The sequence below is a fragment of the Poromitra crassiceps genome (assembly GCF_964638095.1).
Source record: "Poromitra crassiceps genome assembly, chromosome: 3".
In the NCBI taxonomy this organism is placed as follows: Eukaryota; Metazoa; Chordata; class Actinopteri; order Beryciformes; family Melamphaidae; genus Poromitra; species Poromitra crassiceps.
The window spans coordinates 30,629,971-30,645,428 of NC_139625.1; the positions used below are offsets into that span (position 1 = coordinate 30,629,971).

Genomic DNA, 15,458 nt, shown 5'->3' on the forward strand with positions numbered 1-15,458 from the left:
TGTCACACTGCGTGCAGGATCTGTAAGGCACTGGCAGTGTCTAACAGCATGACATGCTTGTATAACAGAGGAGGAGAGGGGAGCGTAGAGGGGTGAAGGGGTGTCCACGCCCATCCCCACAGACAGCAGATATAATAAATCCTGCCCACTCGTCAATTAACAGACAGTAAACAGGTTTATATTTAGGGAAGCGGCCTTGTTTTTGTTGTTACGAGACCTCGAGCACTGAGGCAGCTTACAGCAGTATTCCCATAGCAATATCAAGACGCCCTCCCACTGGGAGAAGAGGAGCATCATGTGAATCAACGATGACACAACATGGAATCTTACTGCGCAGCAGCATAGGCTAAGCAGTGATGTAATGCAACTGAGCTCACTAGTGTCTGGATGGAGAGGGGAGGGGAGGGGAGGGGAGGGGAGGGGAGGGGGGGGGAGTGGAGGGGAGGGGAGGGAGGGTAAACCGGTGTGGGCAAATCATTACAGGCCTTATCATTGCTGGATTCGACATCAGTAGACGATGACAGAGAGCAGCAGCCACCGAGGGGAGACCGAGACGGCAGTGACATTTTTTTAGATGTCCACTTTTAAACAACGCACAAATTGGGAGATCAACCCTCCAGACCTCAGTTGTGTGGCAGCGGGTCTCTGTATAGGTGTCACGTACAGCATTTGGCCGTGACATCGAGGGTTATATGAATGATTTAAACGCTCAAGGGATTGGAAATTACTTTCCTTTTGTCGCCACAATATCCCCCCCACTGGATTCCTTGAGCACGCTATCTCATCCAGGGTCTCCTGAGCATTCTACATTTCCATTTATTTATTTAAGGAGGAAATAGAAGGAAATTTCAACGGGTCACTAATTTCATTTCAACATGTACCAATGGCATTAGCCCTGAGCAGATATTTCAGAGGAACACAAAATCAATGTGGAGATTCTATTGGGAATAGCCCTGGAACCCATTAGCAACTTTGACCAATAGGTCAGGTAAAGTAATAGCTAGATAAATGTTTTATTACAGATTGGCAAACTGACTTAATGGCGGGGCTAGTACCTGCGCACTGTGCGCAGCCACGCATGGCAAATATTCATCATTACATTCTATCGCTGTAATGAACACAAATCTCTGTGGCCGAGGCGTCTGCTTCTTTAACTATAATGTGTTCAAGGTGGGTCTCCTCTAAGCAGAGACCAAAGCCAGCAGCATCTGTGTTCCTCCAGAGGCGGCTCCTATACACTGTAAAAATGTAATCAATGTAAATTAATGTTTTTACAGATTCTATGTGGTTGTTGCACTAATTATATTTCGTGTGACATCATATGGCTGAGATATCATGTACTATTATGTGTTGTATTTGTTCTAATACTCCAGTGCCATGCAGCAGCAGCAGCAGCAGGGGTAATGTAGCTGCACTTCTACTAAGGATGACAACATCCTCGTAGCAGTCTGAGCCAGAACACATCATCCAGCTCCCTTGGTACACATTCAAGAAATATCTCTAATTATGTTAGTGTATGAAAGACATACATCTATGGTTATTTCAACTACTAATCTCATTATTTTTGTAATCTACAATGTATTTACCCATTTCCAACCATGTTTGTCGGTTGATTCATTATTGTTCAAACCCGTATTTACCCTCCAGATTGACCCACCACCCCTGCTCCCCACAGACACATTTACTATCAGGATGATGGACATTGGCCATTAAGACAAAGCGTGCCATTTTTCTACCAGAAATTAACTAGGCTTTACACATTTTTTTCCTCAGTTTAAAATGTATCTGCCAGAAATTAACTCTGGCTCTGAAATAGGCGCGACACTTTTTTTTTTCTCTGTTTAAAATGTATCTGCCTGTGCCTGGAAATAACGGCCACATTTTTGCAGCCCTGTTCTCACAGCTCTCAGGCCGCTCTGTGGGGTGAGTGCTACTTTTCTGAATGGAAGCCAGACAGACGCAGCTCCCACACGCTGAGCAGCGCCTCCCGTTTGCAGCTCCGTCTCCAAGGGGACAAAAACAAACCCACCAATCACATCGCTCAGCATAGGCAAGCGGCAAATTCAATTTCTTAAAGCCACAGTGTCCGTTTGGAGGGTGAGGCATCATGAAAGAGTGCAGAAAAACACATTTGAAAGAGACTCTTGAACAGTAAAGCATTCCAACACCGCAGTTTACAAGTTTTCCTTTTTTCCTTTTTATTAAATGTGAATTCACATGTTAGTTTGAGCCATCCATTTCAAAGTATCCGCCTATATACAAAATAGGCATCATTCTGTCATCAGATCCTTTTCAAACGCAACAAATAACAACATTTGTGTACATATATTCACAAACTGAAAGGACAGTTGATGGTGGTAGGTACTTATTTATTAAAAGATGAGTCAAAGACAGATTCACACTTGGAATGTGAAGTAACTACTGCCTAGAACTTCCAACAAAATGTCTTGGCATATAATTAGGTCATATTCCAAAACCTTTTATTCAAACAGACTTCATTATGTAAGACCCACATAAAAATAAACAATATCTGCTTTTTAAGTGCAAGAAATAAAAAATACAGGTTTATGGTAAATGTTTTAAGAAAAGAAGGCAGTCTTCAGTTTTAAAATAAAGTTTCATTTCATGAAACAGGACTATGGAATGTTCTTTTTTGCTTGCTTGTTAGACTAATGCCAGACTATTTTATCAGACCTATTGGTGAACTTTTTTCTCTCCTAATTTTCAGTCGGATTTCCGGTCAGATTCAAACTGTTTGGTGACAAATAGCCCAATAATATCCCAATATCCAATCTTGTGAGTCAAATAACATTCAAATCGGGATATCCATTGGGTTCCATAATATTGATCACACCATGAGGCCATATTAAATGTTTTGTATCAGTTCCAGCTGATTTGTTTATTTTCTGCCTTGACAGGCTTCAGCATCATAACAGGTAATGATGTTGACAGTGCACAAGTCTGTTTCTCCATCACTTGCTACAATTGTTGATGGTCTGTATCTTAAGAGTATATATTGCACAAAAAAATGAGAGGGGGAAAAAACAGTATGTGCCATAAAAAATACCAAAATCCAGTTTCACACCTGCGATTGGGACCCATCCACATATCACGAGTATGATATACATAAACTCCTAACTTTACTATATTACAGTACATATACAATCTTGAAACTAGTTCCAGCTCTGAGGTATGTGTTCCCCATGATGCCATTGTATCGTCTACAAATACTCAACAAATCTGCTCTACAACTGTACAAAACCTAGTTTAAAATCACAAGGCATTTTTGATGCAAGTTTTAATTTAACTTAATCCTTAAAACCAGGACTCCCTTGCATGCTAAAAACAAATGAATAAAGGGAAGAAGTGCCTGAAACTCACTGAAAGCACAGTAAGAACATTCCCTTTTAACTGTACAAAAATATGCCTGAAAATATCTTACTTTTCTTTTAAAAAGATGAGGTCTGTTATGTATCAAAATGTTCCCCCCACACCTGTACTCTGCAGAGGTTTAGGCTGCTTAATTTTCCAAACCAGGAGGTAAACGGAATCAGTTACAAAAAAAACAAACAAACATTTGCGGCATTTAGAAATTACATAAACCGTTGTAAAGTAACATCCTGAACAATTGTCAGTTCACAGATTTGCTTTGAGTCAGTCCACAGTCCGTTTTCAGCTTCCCTGCAGTTTTTGTTTTTAAGAGGATAAGATGCATAGAAGTTCACAGATTTTTCCCTTTGTGGTCCGTTTAAGCTGAACAGTAATTGCAGACCTACGGAAGGAGAAAAAAATCCATAAAACCCTGTCATGCTGCCAGAAAAACGTCTGCAGACTTTGCCTTATTTTCTCTCCTTTTTTTCTCTCTTTTTTTTTGTTGCTACCAGCTTCATAAGCATCTCATTCCTCAAAGCTCACCTCGCCTCCTGCATGGTCCTCCTCCACACACAGGACCCTGCAGAAAACCCACAGACAGGAGGCAGGGCTAGGGACAACTTGACCAGGACACATATATATTTTCATTTCTCCCTTCTCTTGTTATTACTAGAGGACATGTTTTTTTTTCTCCCTCTCTCTCACTCACTCTCAATTCAGTAAGTGAACACCAGGTCGGAAAAGTTCGCCTCCAGCCAGTCCCCGGCGATCATCTCACTGAGCTCGGGCGTGCAATAGTCTGGGAATTCAAAGTGGGAGCCGAGGCTGCCCTCGCTGAACGAGTCCAGGTCCTTATCCACAAGAGACAGGGAGAGGTTTCCTGAATTGGGGTTGCCCAGCTCCGAGCCTGGGGCGCTGGGGGCGAAATTCAAACTAAAGTCAAAGAGCAAATCGTCCGCGTCCTCGCCACTGGAAGAGGAGCTGGAGGAGGAACTGCTGCTGCTGGAGGTGGAGACCGACCTGGAGGATGCTGGTGAGACGGACAGAGCGGGGTGCTGCTTCATGTTCTTCACGTTGTAAAACAGTCTGTTGTTCGTGCTGTTCCGGACCTCTTCGTACATGCTCGCGCCCTCGGACTCGGCGGAGGAGCTCAGAGTCGGGCTCGCGGGAACTTTGGCTACATTGTACGGCCTCACGCGCTCCAGCTCGTCCACCGGCTCGCGCTTAATCCCCATCCGCCGGTAGTCCTCCTCGTACTCGTCGTCGTCGTCCTCGTCGGTGCACAGCTCGCTCTTAATGACAGTCTTTGTAACTTTCAGGCTGGGAAACACGCAGTCCTCCCCGCCGCCGTAGCCGTGGTGGGAGGACTTGGAGCCGCTTTTTGTCTTGATCTTGGAGCACTTCTTGCTGGGAGTCTTTGTCAATTTGCCGCACTTCTCCGGAGACGGCGCTGGCTTTGAGCTGTCGAGCTTTGGTTTCTTCTTGGGTCTGTACTTGTAGTCGGGGTAGTCGGCCATGTGTTTTAACCGCAGCCGCTCGGCTTCTCTGATAAACGGGATCTTTTCGCTGTCCTTCAGCATCTTCCACCGCTTGCCCAGCCGCTTGGAGATCTCCGCGTTGTGCATGTCCGGCGACTGCTCCATGATTTTTCTCCGCTCGATCTTGGACCACACCATAAACGCGTTCATGGGTCTCTTGATGTGACCGGTGGCCGTCTTGCACCAGTCCGGGTTGATCGGCACGGGGCTGCACGCCATAAACTCGCTCTCCTCCGAGTCGGTAGCCTCCCTGGACATGCTCCCGTCCGTCTCGCTGTTGTCTGTGTGCTGCACCATGGTCCCCCCCCCCCCAATTCAATTCACTTTATCTCCGGACGCTGCAGTGTCTCACAGCCCCAACACTGCCCAGACACTCAGCTCAGAGTCTGTTTCTTTTTCGCCGGCTTCAGTCCACGTCCTGTGCGTAATGTGTGTCTCAAGCTCTGCACTCTTTTTCCAGAGTTACAAACTGCCTTCTTAACTAGTTATCAGCTTTTTCATGTCCCCTGCGTCATGGCGAGCCATCCAATCACGTCCCTTCCACTCCGCCCAGCAGACTCCATCCAAGACTCCCCTTAACCCTTTTATTCCTCCCCTCCCGAGCTCTCATTGGATTGGAGGTGGGGATTTGTGGTACACAGTGTCTGGGGCAACACGCCGGGCGAGACAGGCATATTAAACACACAGTTAGCACTATGCGCTCCTGAGATGAACATCACGCAGCCAGGCGCATATACGGCTATGGCAAAAACCTCGCAGTTTATATATCCACATATTATTTTAGAAGTGAGGGGGGGAAAACAGCTTAGAGTAGACTAGCGGCTGTTCTCCAGACAGACAGATACCCTTTGCAGATGCGTCTGGTGGAAAAGATGTAGACTGTGATTGTTTTCCTTTTTTTCTACCTAGGTTGGATACTGAAGGTGGCGCTTGGACACTGTTGCAGGCGTCTGGATGCGTTGAGTGCGCCTGCCTGCCTGCCTGCTGTAGGTGGATACATCTTAGTAGCTATAGTGGCTTTAGAGAGAAAGTGCTATAATTAACTGTAGTATAGCCTCATGCATTTCACAGTTATCTAGAAGCCACCGACTGAAATCACACCCTTTTCTTTTTGCTGTGATTTCCTGTCTTTATGGCTGGATTGGAATGAATGAAATAGGTCATTGGTTTCATACTGTTTAATGGATATTGGCTATAAAACACCCCAAACAGATTTGATTAGACCCCCCCCCCCCCCTTTCCCAAGTGCATCAGAGAAGGGTTTAGAATGATTTTGTGCAGTCCGTCTGGTTTGGTAACACATTTATAAGGTGTTTCAAAATGCCTTTTTTTTATAGCACCCTACATTCATATTTTGTATTTCTGTTCATTTTTATTTTATTATTTTAAGAAGTGAATCAGAAAATCCATACAGGCAAACATTTACAGTGAGCACAAAAACATGAAATGCATTTCCTATAGAATGGAATGCCACTCGTGTGGTAAAGCAATATTTTCTCATGAGCATGCAAGCAAAGCAATAACACTCAGTCAGACAGCAGTATTTGGCTGTGCAGCCCAGCCCGTACAACCAGGCAGGGATGGAAGGCTCCCTGCTGAGTTTGCTGTGTCAAGAGGCAGTATAGCATCTAGCTGGCGTCGCCTGCACACCCCCCACCCCACCCCACCCCGGACTCTGGGTGGCAGCCAGCAGTGCTATTGGAGGCTGGGGCGATAAGGCGCCCTGCTTTTTTCTCTCTTCTTCGTCCCCTAGAGGGCAATCACTTACCCTTTTGAAACCCTCCCCCCACCCAGCCACCGTATTTTCCCCAGCTGGGGCTTATGAAGTGTCTCTACTGATACAGAGAGAGGGAGATATAGGAAAGCACAGGCAGAAAGAGAGAGGGAAAGAGGCACAGAAGGGGGACGGAGAAGCAGGGAAAAAGGGAGACAGAGAAGCTGAGGGACTGTTTCCTTCCCTCCTGGGAGCAGGGAGGTAGTCCCCCCACCCTCCCACCTCTCTGTCTCTGTCTCTCTCTCAGACAGAGATAGGGCTGAAATGCTTTATCATGACCACCCTGTGCTGATTAAGCCTTATCAGATATATGTGCCGGAGCAGGAGTCTCAGGAGGTTGGCGCATGCACTTGCATGTTTCACTGTCAGCGTGTTTTTTCTGATGGTTTCATTTGAGCACAGGCTATTTGATCTTCTCATCGGCACAGATGAGAGCAGGTTACTTTGAATGAATTGATAGCATGGTATCATATTTAGGTAGAATTTGCAACCGCACAATATGCTTGGAATTCTAAGAAGCCGTTGTCGTATGCCGGTACTAGAAAACCTGATGTTTCACTTGGATAGAAGGATGCTAATTTACCGTTTTATTCTATTGTGGTTTGCCAAGCGGCACTTGTTCCTTAACAGAAATAACAAACACTATTTTTACTAATTTGTTCAGCCATAATGTCTTACAAAACGACGTTGCATAATATAAGTGAGCACACTGCTTGAGCCTATAGCTGTTTTCTATCCCTCGTCCAAGGGGGGGAGAAAGGGCCTGATATCTAATTCTACTTCTTCTAACATAAAGATTGTGTTTTGTGTTCATACATGCAAATCTCAGCCCAGCCAGCCCCACCCCCCCTCTTTGCATGATGGTTTGATGCAGGACATGAATCACAGGACTGCTTAATGATGAGCATGCAGGGTGGCTGTTCTGCTCATTAGCATGGCTCATTATTGGCTGTGAATGAGGTGCTGGTGTCAGCCCATCCAGGAGCCTCTATGAGTCATCCTAGGGAGGGTCTCAGCGCCATGCCTGCCTCACACAGATACACCGCGAATACACCCCCCCCCTCCCTCCCTCCCATTGGCTCGTTCAATAGACTGGCCCTGTGACCAGTGTGAATGAAGAGGAAGGAGAGTTGTGGGATATTGATGAATGCCGTGTTTTCATTTCATTTTCACTCTGGAGAGTAAAAATAATTAAATGGGGGGGGGGGGGGGGGGGGGGGGGACCCAGAGAGCTTGCGTTATCACTATGTGATTTCTAATACCCTGTGATTTCCAATACCCCCAAGGCAGATGTTTTAATGCTTATTTGCCGCTTTTCGTGTCAAGGGAGAGGACATTTTATTCCAGAGCGATGGAGTGTTGAATTAAGCGATGGTTTTCATGTAAGAGCATTGAAAGAGGGTTTCAGGAGAAACAATTCCCCTCGCATTGCTTATCTAAAAGCCCCCCAAAGCAGCTGCTGCTCTCACAAAGGGCCAGTGAAGCGTTAGATCAATACTCACCCTGGCTGGAGGCTATCTGATGCTCAAAATGCAGGGATCCATCTCCTCTGCATAGCCCTGAGACAGGTGTGGACTTCTGGAAGCTGCTATCTGATGGCCTCACAATGGGTAGCAGGGGGGGGGGCAGGGGGTGGGGGGGTTGTTTTGGTAGCACATAAAAACGCAAATTAACTTTTCACTTGACAGACACATTCTTGAATATCCTATGTACTCCGGTTACAATGTTTATTGCCATGTAGTGAATTGGTGTTTTTCTAACCCATATAGTCAAGTCACTTAATGGTAATCTGGTGGTAATGCATAGCATTTGTGTAGCCAGTTCCAGCAGTTTGCAAGTGCTTTAGGTAAGCTGCCCACCCTTGTCTCTTTCCATACATACATACAGACAGACTGGCTGTCCTTTGTATGCATAGCTGAGTCTGGAAGTGAAACCTGATATCCAGATTTATAGTTCTGCACGTTAGTTGTCAGTTACTACCACCCATTTAGTTGTCTCAAGTGGTGAGATGATACTAAAACAAGCCATGCCAGCTGCCTGGCATTCGTTTCGCTGCCGGCCGCTCGCTATGGTCTCATTACTCAAGGAGCCGCTCGCTATGGTCTCATTACTCAAGGAGCACCCAATCTTCCTCTCTCTCTCTCTCTCTCTCTCTCTCTCTCTCTCTCTCTCTCTCTCTCTCTCTCTCTCTCTCTCTCTCTTCTCTCTCTCTCTCTCTCTCTCTCTCTCTCTCTCTCTCTCTGAAGATAAGAGAAACGCTTTGACAATGAGGAGGATCTCACAGCAGTTTGGAGGTTGTTGTTTTACCACTTAAGTGTTTGGTGCCCCGAGGCCATTTTTTTTTTGCCCCGTTGTTGCTTTACATTCTCGACTCAATGCAAATGTATCTCCAGGGTGTCAGGTTCTTTGTTGACCTCCTTGATGTGGCCTCTGTCTCTCCAAGTCTGATGCTTAGCAGATACTTGAGACTGGAGTGTCTTGTCGTGAATGTAAACAGCTGATGCTGGAGCACTGTGCTGGAATGTTTGTTACAGGGACACATAAACACAATCAGAGGCCAACGCTGCCAGCATCCTGTGTGCAATAACACTCTACTCGTTTACAGGGGGCAACACTATTCTGAATTCAATCCATACATGCATTGCATTGAGTTATGGACTGTCAAATACACACCATTCCAAATGAGTAACCATTTAAATTAGAGAACCCTAATTTCAGTCATTATGTTGTAATTAGGTTTTAGCTACAGTAAATATACCATATGGTGGTGATGGAGTTGTTATGCACAAACTGCTTCAAGAAAGAGAGTGACTGGGCACTGCTTTTCCCTCTAGTAAGAATGCTATAAGGCTAACCAAATCCAACAATCTCGCTAGTAAATATTCAGTCAACCGCTCCAGCAGGCGGTGGGCATAGAAGACTATCTTTACAGACTTTGCATTGGAACTTCTAACTCTACCAATGTGACGTTAATACCCAGAATACTTTGCGCCCCGAAGAGGGCAGAGCAGCTCCCGTCAGGAACAGAGGAATCGCCATGACAACTTTTCAAACATGTTTCATTGCATTTTTATTTTTGTTTTAAAGATGTTGGTTGTTAATGGCAACTAAAACAACTTGGTTAAAGCAACTACAAGCAACATTTTCGATTGTTATGAAACAGTCTAAATTTTATAGCGATGCCTCACATCTTACCTATAACAGCAGATGAGACCAAAGCCGAGTGAATCGGCGAGTGCTCTCATTTAGGGCTGCCACGATTAGTCGACTAGTCGCGATGACGTCGATTACCAAAATCGTCGCCGACGTATTTGGTAATCGACGTCATAGCATGTTTTTTTTTAGCTGAAAAAAAGATTTTTTGTTTTGTTTTGTTTCCCCGAAGCTGCTGCCGGCGATGGCCTCACTGGCTGGCTTGGCCTCCAGGCGTCTCCGTCCTGTCTTTGATGCACATGCGCAGTACCGATCATCGGGGGGAAACGTGACATCACCGGAAAAACAAGCAGCTCGCAGCTTGCAGCTTGCTCCACAGAAAAAATTTCTAGCCGTCCTCATACGTCCAAAGTGTGGGAGCATTTCACCCACAATAATGTGAAATGCAAAATCTGCTAAATAAGCTGAACTCGCTTATCATGGCAGCACGAGTATGATGCGCGAGCATCTCAAAAGGAAGCATGTTGTGGCGAATGCAGACGATGATGAAGATGAAGGCTAATTAGCTTGTTAGCTCACTGCCAACCGCAATGTTAAGTTTTAGCTGCTAACGGTAGCTATTGGCTAACGATATTAAAGGCCCAATCCGTCAAAACTCACTATTACTGACGCCGGTGGCCGTTAGTGTAACTGCAGGCAGCGTGTGAACGAGCTGACGCGCGGGCACCATACTCGCACGCGCACAAGTAGTTGCCTGGCAACAGCAGAGCTGTTCGTTGCTTTGTAACGTTAACTCATAAAAGTCACTTGAAAACGGCAACCTGGACAATTTATCGGTCAGATCAGCCTCGAGATGCCCAGGAAGGATTCTGGATGAATTAGGGGACGTTATTGTGGCATGTTTGGTCGTGTTTTGGCTTGCGTTGGCTGCGGGCAAGTCGATACTCATGTTAGCAAAAGCCAGGAAATAGCCTGCTCCCCTTATGTACGGTAATGCCTGGAGTTGACCAAACTGAACAATCAAACAATGTTTCATAAGCATAACAGTAACGTTAGGCATATTTAGGACTGTTAAATTCATTATCCACACAAGACGGTAACGTTATTAGTAGGGCTGGTGGTAATTTCTATAAATGTAAATTAATATTAGTTAGCCGCGATTAGCATCAAGCTAACATTACTAGTATGTGCAGTCCCACTGCAGTCAGACCCTGCTGGCTGCGGGAAGTGGATACTCATGTTAGCACAAGCCAGGAAATAGCCTGCTCCCCCTGTATGTACGGTAGCCTACCGTCAAACAATGTACCGTAAGCATAACAGACAGTAGGCTAACGTTAGGCATATTTCCGACTGTTAGATTCATTATCAACACAAGACAGTAACGTTATTAGTGGGGCTGGTGGTAATTTCTATAAATATAGCTAAATCTATTAGTTAGCCGCGTATAGCATCAAGCTAACGAATCACCACCGCAGCTAAATGCAGTCAAACAATAATGTTCCATGACCATAAGCATAACGGTAGTAACGTTAGGGTTGCATTACTTAACACAAGACGGTAATGTTAGCAGAGTTTCTGACCAGGTGGTCAGATACTTGTACTACGGAGTGACAGTAAAAATCTTGAATCTTGAAAATCCATTAGCAAGCAGCTAACGTTATCTGGTCAAAACCACATTACACTAGCTACAAGCAGCAAGTTCCCTTCATGAACTGAAAACACAGTCCTGACTCTAGTTTCCCCCCGATGTCGGTCACATTGCTGCTGTCTGGCCAGACGGGCTTCATTAGATAAATATTTATTTATTTAGTCTGGACTTTTTCTGGAGTCTGTGTTTGTTGTTTCCTTTAGCTAGCAGCTAGCGACGAGCGTAACGTTAAAAGCTACTTCAGCCATTTCCTGTTAGCGTAGGACAAGAGGCAAGCTCGACGTGAACGCGCGAGACGTCACATCCTCTAGCTGTGGCGGGAGATGCTATCCACTTAGAAACTGCGGTTTTCCATGTATCTTCTGAACGGCTGGTCGGAGAGAAACGCCCCTGGTCGCCATTTTTAAGTGACGTCAAGGCGCATTCACTCAGTGCCAATAATAAACACTTTGTGCACATTTATTTCTCGCCAAAACCAACGGAATGGGCCTTTAATGTTAAAAGCCTTGCTGTAACGTTGTCATCATAGCAACGTTAAGCTCATGTGTTGCTGACGGGAATACTGGAAACCTCATCTTACTCCGCAGTTTGCACTCTCTACTAAAAATGTGTTTGATGCCTGAGAAGACTGAAACTTTTTTTTTTTTTTTTTGGTATTTTGGTTGCATACGTAGTGAATAGTTTTTGGTTCCATTTCCATTCCACGTAGTAGTGTCCTAATTTTATTTTGCATTATTCATTCAATGGATAGTACATATTTCATTGCACTATATGTTTTCAATTTCAATGTGTACTATTTTGCAGTTTTGCAATTTGCACTATATAACATTTATTACATGCAAGTACATTGATGCCAGAATGCTACATGCTCTAAACTTTAAAGTTCATGAAAATATTATTTTTGAGTGAATTATCATCTTAATTGTCTTTATTTTTATTTGGCACATGCTTAAAACAACTTGAAGCTAAATTTAGAAGCTGATGATAGCTAAATCAGAGCGATTGACTAATTGTGCGATAAGCTGCAATTTATGATCCGATTAGTCCACTAATAGTTAAAATAATCTGTGACTAGTCGACTATCAAAATAATCGTTTGTGGCACGCCTACTCTCATTGTTTATAGAGTCTCTCTCCGGGACGGAAAGACGAAACGGTTCACGGCAGCATAACCACAAAATTACTTCCAAACAAACTGTTATAATATAATATAACGAGAGATGTTCGCAAGAGTAGAAAGCCCCTGGAAGTAGCGAGGAAAGCCGTTCTTCTTGTTTAGGGTCTGTTGCTTGGCAGAGCAAAACGGTTTACGGCAGCTGCCGTAAACCGTTTCGTTTCACTTCTGCGTCTTTCCGTCCCGGAGAGAGACTCTATAAACAACAAGAGAGCACTCGCCGATTCACTCGGCTTTGGTCTCATCTGCTTTTATAGGTAAGATGTGAGGCATCACTATTACATTTAGACATTTAGAGTTGCTTTAAGGTTCGGGGTTGGGCATGATTAAATAAGAAAAGTGTTCTGCTCAAGTTGTGCTTTGGGCTTGTGGCTTGATTGGTGGTGTTTGCCTTCCTATCTGGGCTTTGATTCAGGCCACATACATTTTTAGCAAACGTTTTTCTTATTATTTGAAAACGTTAAATTACATTCCAAAGATTGGCAATTAGGCAAGTAGGCTTAGGTACAACAATTTGGTCAGGGTTAGGGTTCGGTTGTGGTTAAATAAGAAAACCCTAACCAAGTTGTTGTCGCCTAACCATAACCATAACAACCAACATCCTTAAAACAAAAATAAAAATGCAATGAAACATGTTTGAAGAGTTCGGGGTGCAAGGTATTCTGGGGATTAACCTCACATTGGTAGACTTTTAGAAGCTCCTGACTTTGCACATATCAGCTATTGAGCATGCTAGCTCCACCGAAGCATGCGTATCGGCGTGGGGGCAGGGCGCACATACATTTGTAACCGAATAGTCAGTTGCCTGAGGTCACCTGAGGTCACTCTAACCACTTGCAAACATGGGATGTGAGAATTGAGTTGTACAGTAGTGGGCTGCACATAATAACCAGTCTCTAATACAGGTGAGGACTGCTGGAATTCAGTAAGAAAACACCAGGAGTTTCCTGTTTAAGTAGTGTTTCCCCTCTCTCTCTCTCTCTCTCTCTCTCTCTCTCTCTCTCTCTCTCTCTCTCTCTCTCTCTCTCGACAACACAGACACTGCCCTCTCTCTCCCCACAGCACAGACACTGCTCTCTCTCTCTCTCTCTCCACAGCACAGCACAGACACTGCTCTCTCTCTCTCTCTCTCCACAGCACAGACACTGCTCTCTCTCTCTCTCTCCACAGCACAGACACTGCTCTCTCTCTCTCTCTCTCTCCACAGCACAGACACTGCTCTCTCTCTCTCTCCACAGCACATACACTGCTCTCTCTCTCTCCACAGCACAGACACTGCTCTCTCTCTCTCTCTCCACAGCACAGACACTGCTCTCTCTCTCTCTCTCCACAGCACAGACACTGCTCTCTCTCTCTCTCTCCACAGCACAGACACTGCTCTCTCTCTCTCTCTCTCCACAGCACAGACACTGCTCTCTCTCTCTCTCTCTCCACAGCACAGACACTGCTCTCTCTCTCTCCACAGCACAGACACTGCTCTCTCTCTCTCCACAGCACAGACTCTGCCCTCTCTCTCTCTCTCCACAGCACAGACACTGCCCTCTCTCTCTCTCTCCACAGCACAGACACTGCTCTCTCTCTCTCTCTCTCTCTCCACAGCACAGACACTGCTCTCTCTCTCTCTCCACAGCACAGACACTGCCCTCTCTCTCTCTCTCCACAGCACAGACACTGCTCTCTCTCTCTCTCTCTCCACAGCAGACACTGCTCTCTCTCTCTCTCTCCACAGCACAGACACTGCTCTCTCTCTCTCTCTCTCTCCACAGCACAGACACTGCTCTCTCTCTCTCTCTCTCTCCACAGCACAGACACTGCTCTCTCTCTGTCTCTCTCCACAGCACAGACACTGCTCTCTCTCTCTCTCTCTCTCCACAGCACAGACACTGCGCTCTCTCTCTCTCTCTCCACAGCACAGACACTGCTCTCTCTCTCTCTCTCCACAGCACAGACACTGCTCTCTCTCTCTCTCTCTCCACAGCACAGACACTGCCCTCTCTCTCTCTCTCCACAGCACAGACACTGCTCTCTCTCTCTCTCTCCACAGCACAGACACTGCTCTCTCTCTCTCTCTCTCTCCACAGCACAGACACTGCCCTCTCTCTCTCTCTCCACAGCACAGACACTGCTCTCTCTCTCTCTCTCTCCACAGCACAGACACTGCTCTCTCTCTCTCTCTCCACAGCACAGACACTGCTCTCTCTCTCTCTCTCTCTCTCCACAGCACAGACACTGCTCTCTCTCTCTCTCTCTCTCTCCACAGCAGAGACACTGCTCTCTCTCTCTCTCTCCACAGCACAGACACTGCTCTCTCTCTCTCTCTCTCCACAGCAGAGACACTGCCCTCTCTCTCCACAGCACAGACACTGCTCTCTCTCTCTCTCTCTCTCTCCACAGCAGAGACACTGCCCTCTCTCTCTCCACAGCACAGACACTGCTCTCTCTCTCTCTCTCCACAGCACAGACACTGCTCTCTCTCTCTCTCTCTCCACAGCACAGACACTGCTCTCTCTCTCTCTCTCCACAGCAGACACTGCTCTCTCTCTCTCTCTCTCTCTCTCTCTCTCTCCACAGCAGACACTGCTCTCTCTCTCTCTCTCTCTCTCTCTCCCCACAGCAGAGACACTGCCCTCTCTCTCTCCACAGCACAGACACTGCTCTCTCTCTCTCTCTCCACAGCACAGACACTGCTCTCTCTCTCTCTCTCCACAGCACAGACACGGCCCTCTCTCTCTCTCTCCACAGCACAGACACTGCTCTCTCTCTCTCTCCACAGCACAGACACTGCTCTCTCTCTCTCTCT

General features: G+C 45.8%; 1 protein-coding gene across 1 annotated transcript; it reads right to left on the reverse strand.

Annotated features, from left to right (window-relative positions):
• Positions 1-2,235: 2,235 nt before the first annotated feature.
• sox11a (SRY-box transcription factor 11a) lies at positions 2,236-5,340 on the reverse strand. The gene has a single exon (XM_083634366.1). The coding sequence runs from the start codon at positions 5,205-5,207 to the stop codon at positions 4,089-4,091; it is 1,119 nt and encodes a 372-aa protein (XP_083490492.1). The 5' UTR covers positions 5,208-5,340; the 3' UTR covers positions 2,236-4,088.
• Positions 5,341-15,458: the final 10,118 nt, after the last annotated feature.

What these genes read in the sequence shown, in the direction of transcription:
- sox11a (XM_083634366.1), bottom strand. Translation starts at nt 5,207, where the DNA reads ATGGTGCAGCACACAGACAACAGCGAGACGGACGGGAGCATGTCCAGG.